At 56.7% G+C, this 21751-nt stretch overlaps 4 protein-coding genes across 4 annotated transcripts; 3 read left to right on the forward strand and 1 right to left on the reverse strand.

Annotated features, from left to right (window-relative positions):
* Positions 1–187: 187 nt before the first annotated feature.
* On the forward strand, positions 188–1390 carry MFIFM68171_10928 (uncharacterized protein; the record flags this gene model as incomplete). The annotated part of the gene is made up of 1 exon (XM_071066347.1): positions 188–1390. One exon carries the CDS (start codon positions 188–190, stop codon positions 1388–1390), a length of 1203 nt encoding a protein of 400 aa, XP_070922448.1.
* A 43-nt stretch (positions 1391–1433) lies between these two features.
* On the reverse strand, positions 1434–2070 carry MFIFM68171_10929 (uncharacterized protein; the record flags this gene model as incomplete). Its single annotated transcript, XM_071066348.1, has 2 exons — positions 1434–1591; positions 1650–2070. 2 exons carry the CDS (start codon positions 2068–2070, stop codon positions 1434–1436), a joined length of 579 nt encoding a protein of 192 aa, XP_070922449.1.
* A 392-nt stretch (positions 2071–2462) lies between these two features.
* Positions 2463–8795, forward strand: ESP1 (separin protein; the record flags this gene model as incomplete). The annotated part of the gene is made up of 1 exon (XM_071066349.1): positions 2463–8795. The coding sequence occupies one exon, from the start codon at positions 2463–2465 to the stop codon at positions 8793–8795; it is 6333 nt and encodes a 2110-aa protein (XP_070922450.1).
* Positions 8796–17918: 9123 nt separating this feature from the next.
* MFIFM68171_10931 (uncharacterized protein) lies at positions 17919–21380 on the forward strand (the record flags this gene model as incomplete). The annotated part of the gene is made up of 2 exons (XM_071066350.1): positions 17919–19087; positions 19148–21380. 2 exons carry the CDS (start codon positions 17919–17921, stop codon positions 21378–21380), a joined length of 3402 nt encoding a protein of 1133 aa, XP_070922451.1.
* Between the last annotated feature and the right edge of the window lie 371 nt (positions 21381–21751).

The following is a 21751-nucleotide window of genomic DNA, read 5'->3' on the forward strand; positions in this document are numbered from 1 at the left end:
GAGCTGCAGTCCAGCGGATCCACCAACCGGTGGGGCATCGGAGCACGGAACCGGCACACCTCGCCGCCCGCCGCAAAGCCACCCGACCCATGACAAGCTGTGCTCCGCGAGCATCATGACATAACGGACCGTCTTAGTTAGCTTCGTCAAGCCACACCAAACAAAGCCCAGGAGATAATAAGCCGCAATGCATAAACCGCTCATGCGAATCCCCTACACAGACCTCTTCCCACCGCCCTCCATAGTCCCGCCCACTGCCCGCTCCCTCCCCGGCGCAGTCGCCGCCCTTCAAGAATTCCTCCACACTCCGCCGCCACGGGACTTGCCTCCCTCGACCGTCGTCCTCACGGGCGCCGGTCTCTCCGTCGCAAGCGGCCTGGCCGACTACAGGGGCACCAACGGCACCTACCGCGTCAACAAGACGTACCGCCCCATCTACTACCACGAGTTTCTCTCCAGCCACGAAGCCCGCAAACGCTACTGGGCGCGGAGCTTCCTAGGCTGGACAACACTAAACAAGGCGTCCCCAAACAGGGGCCACTACGCTATTCGGGATCTGGGCCGGCTAGGCCTCGTCTCGGGAGTCATCACGCAGAACGTGGATTCCTTTCACGCGCGGGCGCACCCGCAGATTCCAACGCTCGAATTGCACGGCTATCTCAGGTCGACTGTATGTACATCATGCTGGAACGAGTTTTCTAGGGAGAGGTTCCAGGGAGAGCTGGCGAGGCTGAATCCCGTGTGGAACACCTTCCTGCAAGAGGCGATCGCCTCGGGGGCGCTCGAGACTGAGGACCCCCACGAGAAGCGCGCGCGGGGGATCAGGATGAATCCAGATGGCGACGTGGAGCTGCCCGAGGCGCCGTATACCACTTTCCGATATCCGGCATGTCCAAAGTGTTTGAGTAGTCCGTCGTATCTGGCCGATGGGACGAAGGCGACGGTCGAGGTCGATAATGACGGGGCGTGGAGCTCGAGCGGCAATGCCGGTATTCTCAAGCCGGCTGTTGTCATGTTTGGGGAGAGCATTCCCGCCAGGGTTAAACGGGCGGCCGACGATGCGATCGACGAGGCGGGGAGGCTGCTCGTCCTCGCCACCTCTTTGGCGACGTATTCGGCGTGGAGGTTGGTAAAGCGCGCCAAAGACAGGGGGATGCCGATCGCTATTGTAAATACGGGTGGTGTTAGAGGCGAGGATATCTTCTTCGCAGACCTGGATGCCGGCCAGACCGGTGGTCAGGGTGTAAGAGTGGAGATGTCCACAGACAATTTGCTGCCAGCCCTCCTTTCAGAGCTGCGGCAATCCGGATTACGGGAGGCTGGTGTTAAGCCGGATGCTGCCCCGTTCGAGCAGAAGGATGCCGCCGTGTTTAAAGATATGTTATCATAAAGTTGCACAGTATAAATTCTTAGATATTGCCAACAGGCCCCTCTCAGAAGAAGCCCTTGGTAGCGAGAGTGCTCTGCGCCTGCGCCCGCGTTGGCTCTTGCGCCGGAGGAACGACGGCTTCGGGACTCGGCGCATGAGGCGGTTCTGGTTGCTTCTTTCGCTGCTTCGGTGCCGCCTCCCCGCGCTCGATCTCTTTTAGGACTGTACCAACCCTGTTAGTACTTACTCCCACTGAACACGATCTCGGCGGGTTGCTAACCTTCCTCCCATTCAAGCTCCTTCTCTGGATTGCCGGTGCCCAACACCTTTTCGACGTCCACCTCCTCCCCCTTCTGTAACTTTTCCACTACCTCCCGGAGCAGTCCGATCCTGACATCTGACCGGCGCATAAACGTCGCAAAGTCCCTCTTGAGCGCAATCATCTGGATGGACATGGACCCAATAAACAGGAAAATAATAATGAAGAAAGTTGCAGGATTCCATCCCTTGGCGGGTTTCGCCTTCTTCAACCCGGCTCCATGGGTGGGTGATCGCAGGGGCTTTGGGATGAGCTCCCTCCAGAAGGAAGACTGCGTAACGGAGCTTGCGGCGCGTGACCTAATGCCCATTGGCTTTTGAAGATGATTCCTTTGCCTAAACACGGGGGCTAGAAGCCCACGTTGAAGTGCAACGCGGTTCATGTTTGCTTCCCACGCGCGTGTTGAAGTCGTCGTTTGGAGAATTGAGGGGACCCGCTAAAACTTTGACATGGCAGCAGGCCCCTTCGGGTCGTTGCATTGCCGGCCGGCAAAGGTCCAAGCTCTTCCGGGTCAGTCTTTTCCAGGCGGTTGCCCGGCCAACCCAGATCGGCTCCTCGACGTGGAGTCAATACCGCTTTTGGACCTTGGCTAACCCCTGTTGGTAAAGTACGCTTGACTGACGCCTGCACCACCTAAATCGGGATTCAGTTCGAGATTTCGAGATCCCAACTTCATCATTGCTTTCGGGCGCTCATAGCCTTGCTGTCTTTTGGATAATGTCCTAGGATTCGGCCATGATATGATTAAGGATCAGCCCATTAGACATCTTCTTCATGGATACCCCACGCGCCCAGGCCGACGCTGTGCGCAGCGCAGTCTCGTCGGTCGCGACGTGCTCGCCCGCCACGTCGGCCTTGCTCAAGAGCCTGTTGCTCCCCAAGGACGACGCGTCCATCCCCGACGATAACCCTCGAACTGCCCCCAAGACCGTGAACCCCGCCCGGCCGAGAGCGAACACGGTCTCGAGAACAGCATCGAAACGCGCCAGACCTGCTGCCACCGCCGACAATGGCTTGTCGATACGAGAAAAGGTGACGCTTGCAACACACGTCGTCAATGCCACGCTCAAAACCCTCGGAGAAGCTGCGAAACCCGCCCCAGCCCTCGCGTCTCCCGCACGGCGACCGGCACAGGAGGGTGGTGATCTCGTAAAGACGGCAACGAACAACGTGCTCCGGCGCTCAAGCTCGGTCCCCATGACCCCCTTGCAACCTCGCTCGCTCAACCGGCAGTCCACCTCTCCCATCGCTACGAGACATGCCCGATCGTCTTCCAAGCCTACGAATAACACAAATCTCCTTTCCGTCGTTGAGTGCGCTCGAGTGGCCTTGGCCGCACTGCGCCAACTACCCTCCACGGGCAAGATCTCGCTTCCGGAGCTGCAACTCGAGTCCGGCATGTCGGCCTTGGTCGGAAAGCTGATCGCCTTGGGCCTCCACGAACAGGCGGTCAAGGAACTGCGCGTTCTGAAAAAGAAACTGGAGGGCCTTGTCGGTACTGAAGCGAAGAAGCAGGCCAAGGCAGCCGGTGCTGAGTCCAAGAACGTCGCCCAGATATTCTCAGAGATGCTCGACTTTAGCGGCCTGAAGGCTTCAGGGCAGAGCCTTTTGCTAGTCATCACAACCCAAATCCAAGCTTTACGACTCCTCGCAGCAACCAAGAAGCCAACCGCCATCGAGGCAGCGGCATCCCATCTTCGACAAGAGCTGAGTTCATCCCCCACTAGCTTGCTCATCACGGCGGCCGGGGAGAGAGGTGCCGATGTGGGCAAGATCGCCCGGCAGATGGAAACGGTTGCACAGTGTCTCCTGTCTCTCACTCCCAGTGTGTCTAGCAAGGATGACATCCTAGCGCAGGAGTCTCGACTGAGCATATCTCCAGCGACTGCTCTCGAGTTGCAGGCGCTTGCGTTCGAAGCCCGGCTGCATTGGTGGAAATTGGCCAAGCACACGGGCGATGTTGAGAAGGACATCATGGTCCCGTTATCGAGATGCCTCGGCGCCTACATCCGACGGAGCTTGGAAGGTTCGAAGGCTAGTTATATCGCCTGTTTGAACGTCTTCAACCGGATCTATCAGCTGCTGCGGGGCCAGGGCCTGCAACCGTTGGGCGGTTCCAAACTCCCTCTGGCCGGTATCTATCAAGCGCTGGTGACTCTGGCGCGGGACGCTCAGCAGTTTCCAGACGCCGTGTCGTGGGCGACAAAACTCCGCGAGGCAATGGATACGAAAAGTGAATCGATCGCGAAGACCTGTTCTCTTGCGGCACAGCTACTGTCTCTTCATCTCAAGTATCCCGCAAAGTACCTGTCGGACGATCAGCTTCTCAAGGAGGTCGTTGCGGGCATTCAAGGTCCGTTACGGGGGGATACTGCAGAACTGGACGAGCTCCTGGCCAATGTTTGCGCCGTCCGCAAAGCGGCCATGCATCTCTTGCTCACCATTGCCAAGGGCAGCCGCGATGATAACACGTTTCAACCCTCACCGGCAATCAAGGAGCTTTTAGAGACGTTTGTTCTTCAATGCCCGCGGTTCTGCCTTCGATGGCTCGGTAAACCTCCTGGGCCTAAAGGCAGCACCAAGGATTACCTCAGATATGAACAACGGCGGCAGCTTATGTTGCAGTACCTTCAACATATCCTCGATTCGGCATTCATGACTATCAAGGCGTGCCTGGATCAAACTCGGCTCTCATGGGACCTTATGGACTCTATTCTCAGCGATTGCACCACCCTTCTAGAATACACAGGAAACACGGCTTCATCTGACTCTTCGACATCCTATTTTGTCAAGATCTCGCATTTCTACTACTTGCAGTACAGCTCCCTACGGCAGCAATCCACCAATCCAAAGGACGCATCCCCTCTCCGCGCCCTGCGTCGTTCGGTCGATTGCGTCAAGAACCGGCCGAGCGCAGAGAAAGAAAAGGCGCAACTCACCCTCAAACTGGAACGCATGGCGGAACTCTGCAGGACACTCGGCAGGGGGGAGGAAGCTCTCGGTGCCCTTCAGTCCATCCGGGCAAGTCTGTTGGAGGACGGCGTGCTGACTGCAGTGGCCACTTCCTTAGCAACCGAATCGGCCACGGTTGTCTGGACCGGCAGCGAGAAGGCCGAGGCCCTCTCCCGCGCGCTCCTGGCAGTCTCAAAAATGGAGCAAGTCTGGGTTGACTGGACGGTGGATCTGCCCGAGGCGGAACGGGCGGCCGCATTGGAGCACCGCTTACGATTTATCTTGCTGAAGGATAACACAAAGCAGGTCGAAGTCACGCTCGAACATCCCGTCGTTGATGCACTGCTCCGCACCTACATCCCCACTCGGTATCCCATTCGGCGACTCAGGGTGTTACTCATTGTACTTTGCTCAGCGCTTGGCAGATTGGCCCAGACGCCCGAACTGCTCTCGGTCGCTAGAGACGCCGCACAGCTGGAGGATCATGGCGACCTCGGGGAGGACACGGGCCTAGCAGGATTTCTCGCACACTTGAAGGCCCTCTATAATTCGCTAGCCGCAGCGGCAGATGCGTACCGCGACACCGACATACTTCAGCGATCAATCGGCACTTGGAGATCCATCATCGAGGCATGTCAGGACAAGACAGCGTTGGAGAAGGCAGTCGATGATGTCCCAGGGCTCTTGGATTACCTACGATCCGTTGCCGATTTCCTCCGCATGAAGGGTCGGGACAATCTTCTCGCGGTCGTTCTTGAGCTGATGGCGGACATGGCTCGGGTGGCAGAGGGGCCAAAAGCAGAAGATGTCGTGCGACACAGTTCCTGTCTGGCGCTGCAATATACAAATCTGGGCCAGTCGTCCAAGGCCGAGCAGGTATTCCTGACTGCGCAGGAGTATCTAGGCGACCAACTGCCGGGCGATGTCCTTGCAAACTTTCACCTTGCCTTCACCGAACATTCTGTCGCGCTCAGCAACTTCAGGCAAGCCGAAGGCCATCTCGCTCAGGCACAGCTTGCCTTCGCCGACACGTCTTCCCAAAAGCTCGGCCGGGCCGAAAGGAGACGTCTCGTGGCAAACGCTTGCTACTTGTACTCTATCCTCGCCCTTGAGCGTGGCGATTCCCACCATGCTCTTGTCTACGCTCGAGAGAGCGTTCGCACCCTCTTTCAGGACTGGGTAAAGCTAGAGTCTCAACTCGCGCCCAAACCCACAGTTGAGCAAAACCAAGCGGACGACCACTCGGTCGACCTGTCGGCGATGGAGCTTAAGATGGAGACCCAGCGGCAGGATCCAGGCCCCGAATTTTGGAGATTGTTCTACGGCCTGTACCGCAATATTTTCTGGCTTTCATCGGTGTACGCTCACCTAGGCATGTTTCAGGAGACCATGTACTACGCAGAGCAAGCACTCAAGATGGCCGAGACCGTTGGTTCCGAATTTTACAACGCACAATGCTCAGCCTGGATTGGATCGCTGTCGTGGAAAGCCGCAAAGGCCGAAAAGTCGCTCGAGATGCTGCAACAAGCTGCCGCCCTCCTTCCCGACGACGATCGCTCATATTCCGCCGCAACGCTCGCCTGCCAAATCAGCTCGATGTATCTCTCTCAGAACAACTTGGACGGGGCAGAGCTTCTGCTTGCAAAGGCCGAGGCAATCGTAGGGAACCTCGTAGTGCCCAACCCCAGCGCGGACGAAGCGATCGCCGCCACAGTGGTTGAGAACAAGATGGCGAAGCTCAACATTGCCGAGAAACCTGGGAGAGGCGCCCGCAAAACTACCAGGCAGGCGCCAGCGAAAAGGACGGCCAGGCAACCAGCTAAGACGAAAGCGAAGGCCACCGTAGCCCCAAAACCGGTAGCGCCCGTCGAAGACGCTCAGCTGGCGAAGCTGCGGGCCGCGATTCTGGTCCAGAAAGCTGCATCTATGCTCAGCAGAAAGGAGTGGGCAGAGGCGCAGTCGGTTCTTGGAGAAGCCGCGGCCGCATCGAAGGCATCCAATGTTCTTCCCATGCGGCAAGTTACCATGGCATCCTGTCTGTTGGGCATGAGCATGGAGCAGATGGCCCAGGATCCCGTGTTTTCAGTGATCCAGGACTCGACCATTTCGTTTCCTGCACTCTCGGGTGCGGACAAGACGGCGCCCGCTCGTTCTCCCATAAAATCCTCTTCGCCTAGGAAAGCGCGGAGCGCCGCCGCCGCGAGCCAAAGAGAGGTGGCTAGCGAGACGGCACCTCGGCTCTATGTCGAGCACCTGCGCGAAGCCCACGATTACCTTCTCGAGGCTCATTCTGTGGCAGCTTTGAGCGGTGACGCCAGCCTGATCCACAAGATATCGGGCATGCTCCAGAATGTCGGCCTCTTCCTCACGGCAATGTCAACCAAGGCCAAAGCGACGACTCATTCGGCTCAAACTTCGTATTCTGTCGAGCTCGCTCGGAACCTCACCTGGCGTCGCGAGCGGAAGGCACTTGTCCAAGAAAAGAGCGCGATCAAGAACGACGGAACAGAGTGGCCGCCGATCTTGAGCTCTGCCGCAGCCAGGCGATCAAGCCTGGGGTTCACGCTCGACTTGCACAAGATCCAGCGGGACTATATCGACATCGTCCCAAAGGCCTGGAACGTGCTTTCCATCTCCCTCAGCGACGGCAACCACGATCTCTGCATTACGAAGCTCCAGGCCGGCCAGAACCCCTTTGTCATTCGGCTGCCCCTGGAACGGGCGAGTTCCCGTGATGCGGACAGCGAGGTCTTTGACTTCCAGCAAGGTCGCGCCGAGCTGCTCGAGGTTGTCAAGCTGATTAACAAGACGTGCCACGACTCTAGGGACATGAGCGTTAAGGGGGCGAAGAGTGCCTGGTGGGCCGAGCGCGAGGCGCTGGATGAGCGGCTAAGGGAGTTGCTGGAGAATATTGAGCAGATCTGGCTGGGCGGGTTCAGGGGTATTTTCTCGCAGCATATCCGCCGGCCAGATTTGCTGGCCAAGTTTCAGAAGGATTTCTTGAACATCTTGGATAAACATCTCCCTTCGCGGCGACAGGTTCACGGGAAGAAGGGCAAGGCGGCGCAGGGTGTCCGGGCTACTCTCGATGTGAACATTTTGGAGCTGTTCATCGGCCTGGGCGACGCCACGAAGCCAGGCTGCGACTTCGACGACGAGCTGAACGACTTGCTGTATTTTGTCGTCGACATTCTGCAGTTTTACGGCGAGCGTAACGCCTACGACGAGATTGACTTTGACTCGATGGTGGTTGAGACGTTTGACGCTCTGCAGGCGTACCACTCAGCTGTCAAGACGGATGACGAACCGAACCCAGGCATTCACACCATCCTGCTCCTCGACAAAGCGCTGCACGTCTTTCCCTGGGAATCACTCCCCTGCATGCAGGGGCTCGCCGTCTCGCGCATGCCATCGCTCGCCTGCCTCCGTCAACTCATCCTCGACCAGCGACAGCGACAGCAATGCGCGGAGCAAAATCTCACCGGCGAAGAGCACCACGCGCCCCCGGAAGGCCACCGTGCCTCCCTCGCAAGGGGTACCTACATTCTCAACCCCTCGGGCGACCTTGTCTCGACGCAGTCCACCTTTTCCCAGCCTCTCGAAACCCACCTCCCTCCCTGCGCATCCCCGTCGTCGTCCTCAGATGATCCACCATCCTGGAAGAGAATCACTGCCCGCCCGCCGACCGAAGCCGAGTTCTCCTCGGCCCTCACCTCCTCAGACATTCTCCTCTACTTTGGCCACGGCTCAGGCGGCCAATACATCCGCTCCCGCACCATCAGACACCTCTCGCCTCGTTGCAGGGCAACTGTCTTGCTGATGGGGTGCTCCAGCGCCGCGCTGCTCGAGGCGGGCGAGTTTGAGCCGAGCGGGCCCGTGTGGAACTACCTGATGGCGGGCAGCCCTGCGGTGGTGGGCACGCTGTGGGACGTGACGGATCGGGATATCGATCGGTTTGCGGCGGGGTGCTTGGAGGACTGGGGAGTCCTGCCGAGGGGCGCGGTGACCAAGAGGGGGGGGGATAGAGATGGTGCCGAGGGGAGGATGTCGTTGGTTGAGGCGGTGGCGAGCGCCAAGAGGGGGTGCAAGTTTCGGTTTGTGACCGGGGCCGGTGTGGTGGTGTATGGCGTGCCGGTTTGGGTTGATAGAGGGTAGATAGATGTACCCGGTAGGGCGCGGGTTGTGAGTGGAGAGGAGTCCTGGTTTGCTTACTTTGTAGTTTAAGGGGGCTCGGTTGGGGTTCATGATATGAGGGCATTCAATTGCATTTCGGTGATGGGATGATAGATGATTGGGTGTTAAGGCTTTTGTTTGGGTTGCTTGAGTGGTTGGCATTAGACTTTGGGGGTGTTTTCATTTGTTTAAGTGTAGATGAGCAGAGTTTTGTAAATTCATTCAAGTTGATACCAGCTTGGAGAAGCGGTGAGTGCTTTGCGGACCGGTCCTCAGTGGCATGAACACTAAAGCGAGTAGGTTCGAGAAGGTTGTTTCAGCTGCAGTGTTACTGACACTGGCAACGTCTTACTTGATTAGTAAAAGATGTATCCCGATGCAAAAGAGCTTCATGACTTTGGGTTCTATTTCCCCATGGTGGAGCCTCACGTTATGCTGTCTCATGCTCTTGCTGTTCGGTTTATCACCTCCATCACGATGGACTGCGCCAACCCGGGCGGTTCGATCCAGTTAGTTAACAACTTGCACTCCGTATCCGAAGCGCCGACAGCTAACTATGTTATGAAACTCTTCTCCTTTTTCCTTCATCAGCCGGCCACTGCACATTTCATTGGTCCACTGGGAGCAGACACTGCAGCCTGCCGTCTCGTTGGTGCAGGGATTCTTGCCGCCCTCAGCCTTGGTCAGGTCTTAACGCAGGATGTCCCCCTCCCATTTCACGGTTGGGATGGGCTCTCCTTCAACAACCTTCTGGTTCATTCCTACTATCTCCAAAGACGTGTCATGGCTGACCCGCTGTCCGTGATCGGTCTGGGGACGGGCCTAGTGTCGCTAGGCATTCAAGTGTCGAGCGGCATCACAAGTTACCTTGATGCCCTGGATTGCCGCGACCAGGATATCGCTTCTGTGCGACAGCAAAACAAAGCTCTAGAGAAATCACTCCGGTTCATCAGCACGACACTGTTACAATCCGGCATCCAGTCCCAACACGATGGGTCGGCTGCGCTGCGGGATTGTCTCGAGTCTTGCAACATGGAGCTGAAAGCTCTAAACAGTCTGGTCGCGGATCTGTCGGATAGCGGTCAATCTACATCTGGGCTGCGAGATAGATTCAAGAGTCAGCGTAAAAAGCTGCTCTATCCGTTTAATCGCCCAAAGCTCGAGCAACTAGACAAGAGGTTATACCGTGCGAATCAAGCGCTTCAATTACCGTTGCAGACGCTTAGCGTGTTAGTCATCGTATGCTTAGCTCGGTTAGTAGTAGTGCCAGGCGTTGACATCTCAGCAGAACAACCGTCCGGTCACTGGAGTCGACTTCTCTGGGAATGTCAGCGCAACTTGTTGCCATACAGTCCCAGGTCACGGATATTCACCACAGCCTTCCTACAATTCAGGCACGGACTGACAACCTAGAGTCTCTCATGAGGCAGGTACTTGTTGGTCTTCAAACAACCATGAGCGGCAGTTGTCAAGAGGTGTGTAACCCATGCTACATCCTGCTCGACGAAATCCAGGCTTACAGATAAACTTCAGCGTCAACTGATATCAAGAGTGGCTACTGGCCGACTCGTTGGGAAGCCTGATGCTCTGAGAGAATTATGTGATGCCTCGAGAACTCGGGCGAAGCCCGCGGCACGCCCCGGAGCATCAATGGCAAACAACGACGAGGACCAGTTCTCAAACACGTTATCATTGCTTGTTGGAAGCAGCTTCGCATGTTCCTGCCGTCCCCGCCTACAACACCAGCGCAGGGGCTCTGTCTGGGGACCACTAACCTTCTACTCTGAGACGACCACCCGGGAGCATCTCCCCGGGTGTCCGCTTGCTCAGGCGGAAGGCTCAGTTCAAAATCGGAAAGTTAGCTTCGGATACACTGGACTAAGGCGTCTACTCAACGCAGCCGTTCAACTCTCGTTCGCGACCACGTCAGGGGCAGGAGGCTGGAGCATCAGCCCAAACTTCACTTATTACCCTACTGTGGATGAGAAGAGCGCGCCGGCATTCAGGATGCTGGATTTAATACGACGCTCGCAGTCCGCACCTGAATTTATACGAGGAGGGCCACCACGGTGGCGGGATGTCTATGCGGCTCAGGTGCTGGGCAGGCTTGTGCAATTATTCCAGTCTCGCAGGGCATCTCCTCTAGCCGTCGATTCGCGTAACCGATCCTTGGTCCACCATGCTGCTAACTACGTATGTGGGTTTTAACGCTGAGGCGTCTCTGCCCAGTCGTCGGCCAATGACATGATACCATTAGTGCTAACAGAAGCGCGTCACGATTTCAGCTTAGACAAGATCATGACGTCCTCCTGGCGTTCCTCAAATGCTTCGTTGCTTATCAAGTTCCAATGACCGGCTATGATTCATACGGCCGGTGAGTTCTCGGTTAACACGGAACGGAATTTTGAATCTGGCACTCGGCTGACACACCTCGCAGCACACCGCTTTATTTAATGTCAATAGGATACGGCGGTTCACAGCATGTGTATGCTGCCGCCGCCGAGCTCTTTTTCCAATCGGCCACAGAACTCGGCCCACCTGTTCTCAAACGCCCAGCCCGGACCAAGACCGTCGACAGCAGGGCGTATATGGGCCTCAGAACGATCAGGTTCCTCGGTAGCTCAACCAAAATAGCTGAAGGTTCGCCTCATCGCTTCTTACTACCTACTTGTCTTGCTTGAGTAGTTATTGCCGGGAAGGTGCTAAACATTGAGTGATCTTGTCGCAGCATATGAGTGTGGGCCCCTAAGCCTAGCAATCCTGGCCAACAATCAGGAACAGGTTAAGCATCTGTTACAACATCATCCAACCACACTGAACGAACGGAACTTTTTCAGTCAAACTCCGCTCCATCTCGCGGTGGACAAGCCTTCGTGCTTACGGCTCCTGACAGGAGCCGCCGTCGTGGGAAATGCATTGCTCAATCAGGGGGACTCCGATAACTTTGTGCCAGTAGAGCTCGCCCTGGCTCTCGGTGGCTTACAATGCTGGAACGGGAAGAGTCGTCTCAAATGCCGAGCCTGCAGTTGCGCCGAGAGTCTGAGTATCCTTCTCAAGGCTGACTGCGCGGTCCCCGTGGTCACGCAAGCCATCTTCGACCAAACCTCCCAACGGTGCCGGTTGAGATACATACACCACATGAGGAACCGGCGAGAAAGACTCAAGCAGCTTGCTCTCGATACACTCCCGACAGTCGAATTGCGACCATTGGGGCTTCTGGATGAGGGGGTTCTTGATTGGTTTGTGCCTCAGGTTCTCCAGCTGCTGCGAGGACGTGATATTCGAATATCGGAGGCGCTTGGCATCAGGAAACTAGGCCCGTTAGCTGCTCGGTCTGTTTACCAAGCACTCAGAAATCCCATCGATGCTGAGCTTTTCTTCGCACGTGGTTTCCGCGACACAGATATCTGGTGGGACGGCATGCTACAGTACCAGGTAAACGGCTATCCCTTACCTGAACTGCCGTACCTACAATGGCTTGCAGAGCACGGGGCGGATGTCTTGTTCCATCATCTCGCGTCGTTCGACCGAGGCAAAGGCCTATTCACCGCCCATTATATATTCTGGCTGATCGGCGAGGCATTGCCAACTTTCCTAGACCAGCCATCTGAGCACACAACCCTCGAAATATGGATCCGAAATCTCCATATTGCGCTGCCACGACTCGAAGTTGCTGACAATTGTCAATGCAGGTGCTCGCTCGGAAGCTGCACCCCATTGACGTACTTGTTTAAAAGGTTGCACCGTGGCAAAGAAGCCAGTTCCCTCTCCGGCCATTGCTCATTTGTTGAACTGTTGGCTTTGAGCTTCTCGCAGTACCTTGAGCTTTTTGGGGCCTACTACGATATCCAGCATCATACCGCGGCCGTTCGATTCTTCACGTTCCGGGCGCTGAAAATCCCTCATACGTGCTGCGATCCTACCAGAGTCTTCTTCAACCCGCGGTATCGCACGTCAGGACATTGTGATGACGCGGATGAGATCGAAGAAGAACACGCATATGAGCTGGCACTACTGGAAGAGCTGTTGGGTGAACTTGGGGGCGAAGTAACCGCGATTTTCCAAGATCCAAACAAGGGGCTCCTTGGTGTTGTTGACTTTTGGAGACGCCGTTGGGTGCACAGAATCAGAGAGGTTTTGGAACGTCTCGAAGGTGACGATCTGTCAGACGGGGAGAGACGTGAAGCTGAGAGTATTGGAGTCGTGTGGGAGGAGTTGGAGAAAGAAGTAGAGGAAAGCGAAGAGGAGGAGAATCCTCACGACCGGCGTTCTTGGGAGTACTGGCTGTATGAGTTGGAAAGGATCGAGCGGGGTTGATGAGGTGTGAGCCGGAGTAGGATTGTCATGAGTCGTCAAAGCAAAGAAGGTAAAGAAGCAAAGGCTGCCCCTCTTCTATCCATTTCTTCTCATGCAATCCAGTCGGTCTGTTCCATCCGCCGCCGGGTTCCCTATCTACTATTTCGGTATCTTAGTAGAGCTCGGATCGAGATGTGTCCCTCACACTACGCAAGGGCCAAAGTGGGACTATTATGATCAATACCGCCCCCTAAGCATCTTTTTGCCTTTGATGTTTTACAGCCCATTACGTTCGGAATAACCTGAAAGTGAAAAATAGATAATGTCCGTCTCGGGCCACGGAGATAAGAGAGCGCAACACAGATAAAGAGCAGCAAAATGAAGACAGAAGTCAAGCGAGGCTACCATTGCATTCCTACTACAATATCGTAACCTCGCTTGCGTCACGAATCGGAAGTACCGGAAAGCAGAATGGGACTCGCAAGAATGAGCGAGATACACGCGTGGCATCTAAAGGCAGGCGCCTCCGCCGAATAAAGCAAGCCGCCGGCCGAATGGTCGTGCAGATGCAGAGCGAGGGAGAAAGGAAATAAAGCCGTTAGCCCGCTCCATCCCTCCAACAATTTGTATGTCAGATTGGCATATGCCTCTCCACAGGAGGTATGGTGTGCTTAAGCACAGCAGCAATTTGCAAAGGACCGGTACGATGACCCGAAACTCTGAATGTAGCCCGGATATTACCCTATTGGCTACCGATGAACGTAGCGCAAGAAGAAAGGAGAGGAGGGAGAGGGAGAAGGGGGGGAGGGGGTTATGTGCTATGGGCAGCAGTTGCTCCAGATCCCCGCGAGCTTCGTCTCTTTTCCCAGGTTATTAAGGCATTTTACTGCGCTAGTCAGTTTTGATGTCAGGCGACCGATGACGGTTGGTTGGTATTTGGCAAGCCCCCCTCCCCCCCTTTGCACCGGGTGTCTCTCGATCAGCCTGTTCAATTTAACCCGCCAAATCTCCCAAAAACAGCGAAAGTGGTCTGGACCTGACACTTTCCAGTCGCGCAGTGCTGGGGGTCCTGAACCCACCGGTCTACCTCTGGGGGCGAACGCCACAACTGACAGAACCGATAGAGTGCACACGATTCCCTAGTAAGAAGGAAGGCCGTCATACTTGTCCCAGAGACGGGGTCGGCAGGGTGTGGCGATATCTGCCTGCTCGTTTACTGCGTAACCCCCCATGACTGGGCCCAAAGCTCTAGACTTGCTCAGGTGGCATGTTTCTGACGTCTCTCGAGACAAGCGATCCGGGCTGGCGGGCAGAGAGACACACACGACCAGAATGCGGAACATTTTCAAAGTTGAGTTCACCAAGCGGGCCGCCGAGGCTGTCATTGGACAGACAAGCTTCAATCGGGGACTCGATGTGCCGTTCCTGGTTGCTTTGCAAGTGGATGAGCGGGATGCATGACTGGGGGAGAGCGGATCAAAAAGACATCCGCGATAGACAGTGGGTCATCAGACGGCGACTCAGCTTCAATCGTCATGTCGAGATCGACTCTTCGACCACGTTGAGAGGCAAAAGGACAGAGAGCCTTAGCACTGGTAAGACGGCCTTGTAGATGGTTCCTTGACCGCACTCCAGCATTGGCCGCTGAGATCAGCTCCCGCATCGCCGCTCCCCCCGAGTCGTTGATCCAGGATCTGAGGTGGTAGCGGTTCGGCATGGGGTCGCGGTGGGGGGCCGAAGATCCAGCCGTTGGCCGGACTAACCCTCCCTGGACGACATATTCCTGGGGTAGCAATCGGCGCGCTGGATGAACACCTCGGCCACCACCCGGCCGCGGCGTGCTCGAGTGAAAGGGTGCATAGCGCATGAAGCGCTGCGGTGTCTATGCAAGACAGCCAGGCACCCCTTCCCTCCAACCGCGGATAATTATCGGATAGACGAATCAATATGCCAATTCGGAAGCTGGAAAGTGGACGGATCGAATCGAGCCGTGTAACCCTCCACAGACGGCTGAGTGTCCTGGGCGCAGCCGGGTTCGGTGTCGCACAACGTCTTGCTGACCATTTTCAGTCCACGAGAGAGGCCGGTGACGGGGCCCTCGCCCGTTTTCTGATGCGAGCACAGCGCGAAGTGCGAACTGCAACTCCAGGCCCGTAAGCGCCGAGTGATACCTGGACTTCAAATACCGGATACGGTGCTGTGGGCTGCTGTCCGACCTTGTTAGCTGCCTAGCCAACGGGACTGGTCCGGTGATGGACGCCTAGCGACTGTGTAAAGGGGGTATCGCGTCGGCGCCAATATGCAGCAGAAGGCTTCGGTGCCTTCTGTATATTGCTCCTAGTCATGAAGATGGCATGGGCAGTGAAGCGTAAGATCTTCAAGAGTGTGGGGAGGCGGGGTACCTAAGAAAAACGCCGAGAGGATTGAGTGTTTGCATTGCACGGCTTGGCCAATCGGGGATAATAACTGTCGGCGGACTGGATAGAAGGGTTTTTTTTTTTTTTTTTTTTTTTTTTTTCCTTTGTTACAGAGATGTGATGAACGAACAGCTTTCTGCTGACTCACCATTGGAAAGCACAAAAGAGAAGAGTGTGAGGTACTTCTGGCCTTCCTAAATCGACCGTGGTGGCGCACTATCGTAACGGCCCTCGCTAGCCGTGCTGCGAACTGTGCTGCAGCGGAGTGGCGGCCACGCCAGGCTTCTGACAGGGATGCACGATCGTTTCGACAACGGCCTGACAGATCACTGGCTGGACCATGTCCAGTTGCTGTCTTTCAGCATTTGCTGCATTTGTTTCCTGCATCGTTTCCTCGTCTTTTGCTTCTTTTAAACAGACGTCTATTTAAATTGACAGCCGCACTGATTTCCGGCCATCGCATTGCAGCGCATGGCACGATTACAGCCGCAAGATACAATGGCGTATCTTAGCATTCTACCGCAGGGAAATCGTGGTGGAAGGTTCCGCGCCACTTGTCGCTCCAAAACTGTCATCGACCCTAGCGCGCCCCAATGTCTTGGTCCCGCGTGCTCGCTCCTTGATCGGGGCTTGTCGACCCGAGGGCTAGTTCCGGTCCCCGCAACAATCAAGACTTCATTCCGCCCGACGACGATCACTGAACAATCTCCGCCGGAGCCTTGGAAAAGCGGTACAGTATCGCAAAGAAAACATGCAGCGGTGTCGTCGATGTGGCCCCATGGGGTAATTCGGTACAACGGCCAGTAGCAGCGCGGGGAGATATCACGAGCGCAACGAAAGATCTGATGAATGCAAAGTCGACAAGTCAATCCTTGGCTCGGGGTACCTATATCACGTACCGGCGTATTCTCGGAATTTGCCATCGCACATATAATTACATCCGTCACTGCAAGCTGCACACGAGCCCACTCACACACCCCCCCAAGTCGTGGCTCACAGGCTGCTGCCTCCAGCATGGAAACGCTGCCTCCACAAGATGAGGTAAAATAGAAGGGTACATGCTCCGCAATGGAGCGGCGCCCGTGCGCGGCGCAGCCATGCGGGAACATGGAAGAGGCTTGAAGCAAGCCCGACTCCCCTGTTGACTGGACTCGTGTCCCATGGATGACGCTGCTGTGGCTTGCCTCAGCTGCACGCAACACGTCTCTGCTTGACGCATGTGAGGTGCATGCATGAGGTTGCCCAAGAGTGGCTGCTGCGGGTTGGGTTGCGCTCCCAGAGCGGAACAAGGGCCCGAGATGGTACAGAATTCGGCCACCTGAGCGCGCACTGCTGCTGGAGCTGCACAATATTGTGCAGGCTGGGGTGGAGCGCGTACTGGTCCAGTGCTGCAGCCTTCTTGTCTCCTTTTCTTCTCGTCGCTCTGCTTTGCAATCCTGGCCTGGCGTGGTAAGGGTAATCAGGGAAGGGGGAGGGGGGGTAAGGGAGGGGAGGAGACCGCTTGATAAGTGCAATTGCAAGAGTCGGCCCGCTTCAAGTTGCGAAGTTCCTTTGGGCCTACCAACCTGCCCGTGATCAATCTATTTCCTCCATTCGCGGAATTTAGGCCAACCTTCTTTCCCTGTTCCCCCCAGTCTTCGATGCTTCTTCCCGCCCGCTCGCCGTATATTGGCTGCATGCCCCGTTGCGAGCGAGCCGAGACCGCGTCCCTTTTCCTCGCGGTCCCCGCAGCCGGACGTTTTCGACAACATCTTGGATCCCATTCAAACGTCCAATTGTGGCAGTAGCAACAGACAGCCGACTCGGTGTCGCGGAAAGGTACCCTGTCCCGGGCGGGCTAGGTACTTCTTGGCCTCTGGATCGCCCGCGCAGAAAACGCTGGGATGCTACCCCACAATTCAATCACCGAAAACGCTTCTCTCGACCAATTCCGCTAGACCCTTTCTCAGCGATCCACCTTCTCGCTCGTTGGGACGCCACTGTTTCCGACCCCAGTTGGCCTCCCCTCTCTCCCCGATTTCTCTTCCCCCATCATCAACATTTGGAGACGCCGCTCAGGACCCATCGTACCGGAGCCACTTGGGAAACTCTGGGAAGCACGACGTCGACTGGGCTGCTTAACCCTACTGCACCTGTTGGCCCCTCTCCATACCTTCTGCTATTTGGGGGACATGTCGACATTTCACCGTTGTTCGCGAGAAGTGCGATGAGACATATCTATGCGACGCGTTGAGAATCAATCGCAGACGATCCGGTCCGAGTGGAGAAAGCGTCTGAGGCCTGGCCAGGTTGGGCTGTGTGGGGGTTCTTGAAGCCGCCTCATTTTCGCTGCCAGTCCCAAACAATCAACGGTCTTGCACGCCTTGGATACAAAGGCTTGCTCACGCTCGCCATGTCACCAAGCGACACTCAAGCCGGCCTCAAGAATTTTCCGTCGCTGGATCTCGAATTCTCCCCTTCTGCCGGCGACGCCGAACCTCACCTCGCGCAGGCCGAATCCGCCGCATTGCAAGCCCTCAAGCTGGAAGGCTCTAATGAGACGCTGGGGACCATTACGGCCGCCCATGACCTGGCCGATGCCTCCCACTTTGCCGACTTTCAGTTCTCGTACCAGAACCCGCTAGACGACTCTCCCATGGATGGCCTGCAGACGGCTACCTTTGACGATCACGGTCCGGATGTGTTTGCGACGTCCCAACCTCCGTCCATATCGTCCATGCCGGACCAGCAGAACTCGGTCACGTCCATCACCGTCCAGACATCAGGCTACGGCAGCGCCAACGGCCAGCAGCGGACCAGTCCGGACTTATCCGAGAATGGCACCCCAGACAGCAACGGCAACGGGGCGAACTCTTTGGAGGAGCCCATGTCCGATGAGTTCGGTCTAGCGACGGGTGGCTTGGGAGATGGGACGGATTTAGGCGGAAAGTCTAAGGGGGAGAAGGCCGATGCTGCGCCTGCATGGAGCGAGCTAAAAACGAAAGCTGGAAAAGAGCGAAAACGGTTACCGCTAGCCTGCATTGCGTGTCGTCGCAAAAAGATCCGCTGTTCTGGTGAGAAGCCTGCATGCAAGCACTGTCTCCGGTCGCGCATTCCTTGTGTCTACAAGGTCACCGCGCGCAAGGCCGCTCCGAGGACCGACTACATGGCCATGCTGGATAAGCGGCTAAAGCGGATGGAGGAGCGCATCATCAAGGTCGTGCCAAAAGCGGAGCAGGATGCCATCGCGTCATCCGTGACCCGGGCCGTGGTGAAGCCGGCGATCCCGGGAACCCTCACGGCCGGAAAAGCAGCGGCCGCCAAGAAGCGCGGCGCTGACGAGGCTTTTGGCCCAGATCTGGACCACTGGGCCCGTGCTCCGTCGAGGTCGAAGCTTGATGGACCGAACAAGCCCTCCACGATCCTGGTGCAGGAGGCTGAAGAGAGCAAGTTGTTGCTCGAAGGGGGCGATGCCCTCCCTTCGAAGGATATCCAGGAGCACCTCGCCGAGGTCTTCTTCGAAAACATTTACGGCCAGGCTTACCATATCCTCCACAAGCCCAGCTTTATGAGGAAGCTTAAGTATGTCCGGTTGCGGGAATCCCTCCTTGATTCTAATGCTAACCATGATCGCCTCACCAGGGCTGGCGCCCTTCCCCCAGTTTTGATACTCTCAGTCTGCGCTATTTCCGCACGCTTCTCCAACCACCCGAAGCTCAACACGAATCCGAACTTTCTCCGCGGGGAGGAATGGGCTTCCGTAGCCCGTGATATTCTGACGAAACGATATGAGTGGCCCAATATTACGATTTTGACATGCCTGCTGATCCTAGGGTTGCACGAGTTTGGCACATGTCATGGCGGACGAAGTTGGTCACTGGGAGGGCAAGCGATCCGCATGGCTTTCGCACTCCAGCTACACAAGGACCTGGAACACGATCCCCTCCGGGTATCGGGGAAGACGCAGCTCAGCTTCATTGACCGTGAAATCCGTCGGCGGACGATGTGGGCCTGCTTCTTGATGGACCGCTTCAACTCGTCAGGAACGGACCGGCCGACATTCATTCGGGAGGAGACGTTGAAGATCCCGCTGCCCATCAAAGAGAAGAATTTCCAATACGACTTACCCGGGCCTACCGAGACCCTTAGCGGCCAGGTTCTTGAGTCTCTCGCTGAGGGCCAGGCCACTGATGCGAAGGACAACATGGGGGTCGCCGCCTGGATGATCAAGGCCATTGCGTTATGGGGACGAATCATTGGTTATCTCAACCAAGGCGGGAAGGAATTGGATCCTCACCCGATGTGGAGCCCGGATTCAGAGTATACCAAACTGATCAAGCAGACCGAAGATATCCTCAGCGAGCTGCCCGAGTCCCTGACCTACACGCCGGAGAATCTCCACCTGCACGAGACGGACAACATGGCCAACCAGTTCCTGTTCCTACACATTTCCATCCAGCAGAACATCCTCTTCATGAACCGCTTTGCCGTATCGCCACCAAGTGCACACTCGCAACAAGACGTACCCAAGGCATTCGTGACGAAAGCGGGGGCGAAGGCGTTTGCGGCAGCGAACAGGATATCGGAGCTGCTCAAGGACGCCGAGTCGCACTTCATCACCGCTCCATTCACCGGATACTGCGCGTTCTTATCGAGTACCGTCCACATCTTTGGCATCTTTCACGGAAACCCCACGATGGAGGCGACGTCGAAGCGGAATCTAGCGACCAACGTCAGGTTCCTCTCCAAAATGAAGCGGTACTGGGGAATGTTCCACTGGATGTCGGAAAACCTCCGCGAGCAATACCGCACCTGCGCCGATGCAGCGAGACAAGGCAATTCCGCCAACGAGAGTGCCGCGTCGCCAATCTTCCAGTACGGCGACTGGTTTGATCGCTATCCCCATGGAGTATCACAATCAGACTTCCTCGACCCTGCCACGTACAAGAAGAAGGAAAAGGGGGACGACGCCGTACTCGAGCAGAAACCAGAGCTCCACACAGTCGAAGAGTTCTTTACCAGCCTCTCACCCCAGAGCGCCGAGAACGCGGCCGCCAACGGAATCACCCGCCCCGGGCAGCCCGGCTCGCAACTCAAGCGCAAGTCTATGGTCCGTAAAGCGAGCACCACATCTCGCAGCGGCGGGCCCGACCAAGGCCTCGAGCCTCTCCAAACAGACTTTGCTCGCCACCAAGCCGCCACGGCCGAGCAACTACACGCCGCAGCAGCCGCTCGCCTCCAGCACCAGCGCTCCTTTTCCAGCTCGGCGAAAGGATCCATCGGCGGAGGCCAGCAACAAGCCAGCGGCCCAACCGCCTTCAACCCCCTCACGGTAGCCCACTCGGCAAACTCGTACCACGCGCTCTCCCCCGTCTCCCCTGTCGCGGTATCCCACCATCTCTCTCACCACCACCACCACCACGCGGCCCCGCCAGCATCGTTCTTCCCTCCCGACCCCTTCGCAATACCCCTCCCTACGGCAGCAGCTCACGGGATGAGCCGCCTCGACCGCCAATTAGTGTTTGGTGCCTACGGGGGCGGGGTAGATCCCACAGGGGCCGGGTTGGGAGGTCTGGCGGGGTGGGCTGACGGCGGTGAAGGAGGTCATCATGACAGAGGTCATGGCCACGGAGGGCACGGACATCATCATCCTGCGGATGCGGCGCTGCATGCCGCATTTGGGGAGCCTTCCTCGGCGTGGTTCATGCCGTTTAATATGGAGCCCCCTGAGATTGGGGCAGATTTAGGGGTTGGAGGAGGAGGGTTGGGAGGAGGGATGGATGGGTTCGCGAGTATGTTTGGCGGGGGTGGGAGTGGTGGCGGAGGAGGAGGGGCCGGGGGAGGGATGAGTGCTGGCGGGATGCACCGTCATTAGGCTCGCCCCGTCACTTCCTGTCGCGTCGGTTGTTGATGGGTTGTAGAGATAGATGGAGAGTGTGACGTTGATGCGTTTATGGCGGTTGTTGTGGCGTGGCATGTTGTTCGGAGTTACAAGTTCATGTTCTGTGTCCTGCTCCTTCCTGTCTTTGCAAGTATTGCAAGTATATATACGGGATCGGTCTCATTGGAGGTTTGGCAATCACATCTGACTCACAACATAGCGCATTCGATACGGCGAGCGAATTTCTTTTTTGATTTCGTTTTACGGGGAGGGCAAAGGAAGGACAAAGCGAGGCGTCAAGTACATAAGTTTACACATACGGGGTGGCGCCTGTGGACTGAGCAAGGACCTTTCAACATGCGAGA

Source organism: Madurella fahalii (assembly GCF_045866475.1).
Source record: "Madurella fahalii IFM 68171 DNA, scaffold_6, whole genome shotgun sequence".
Lineage (NCBI taxonomy): Eukaryota > Fungi > Ascomycota > Sordariomycetes > Sordariales > Madurella > Madurella fahalii.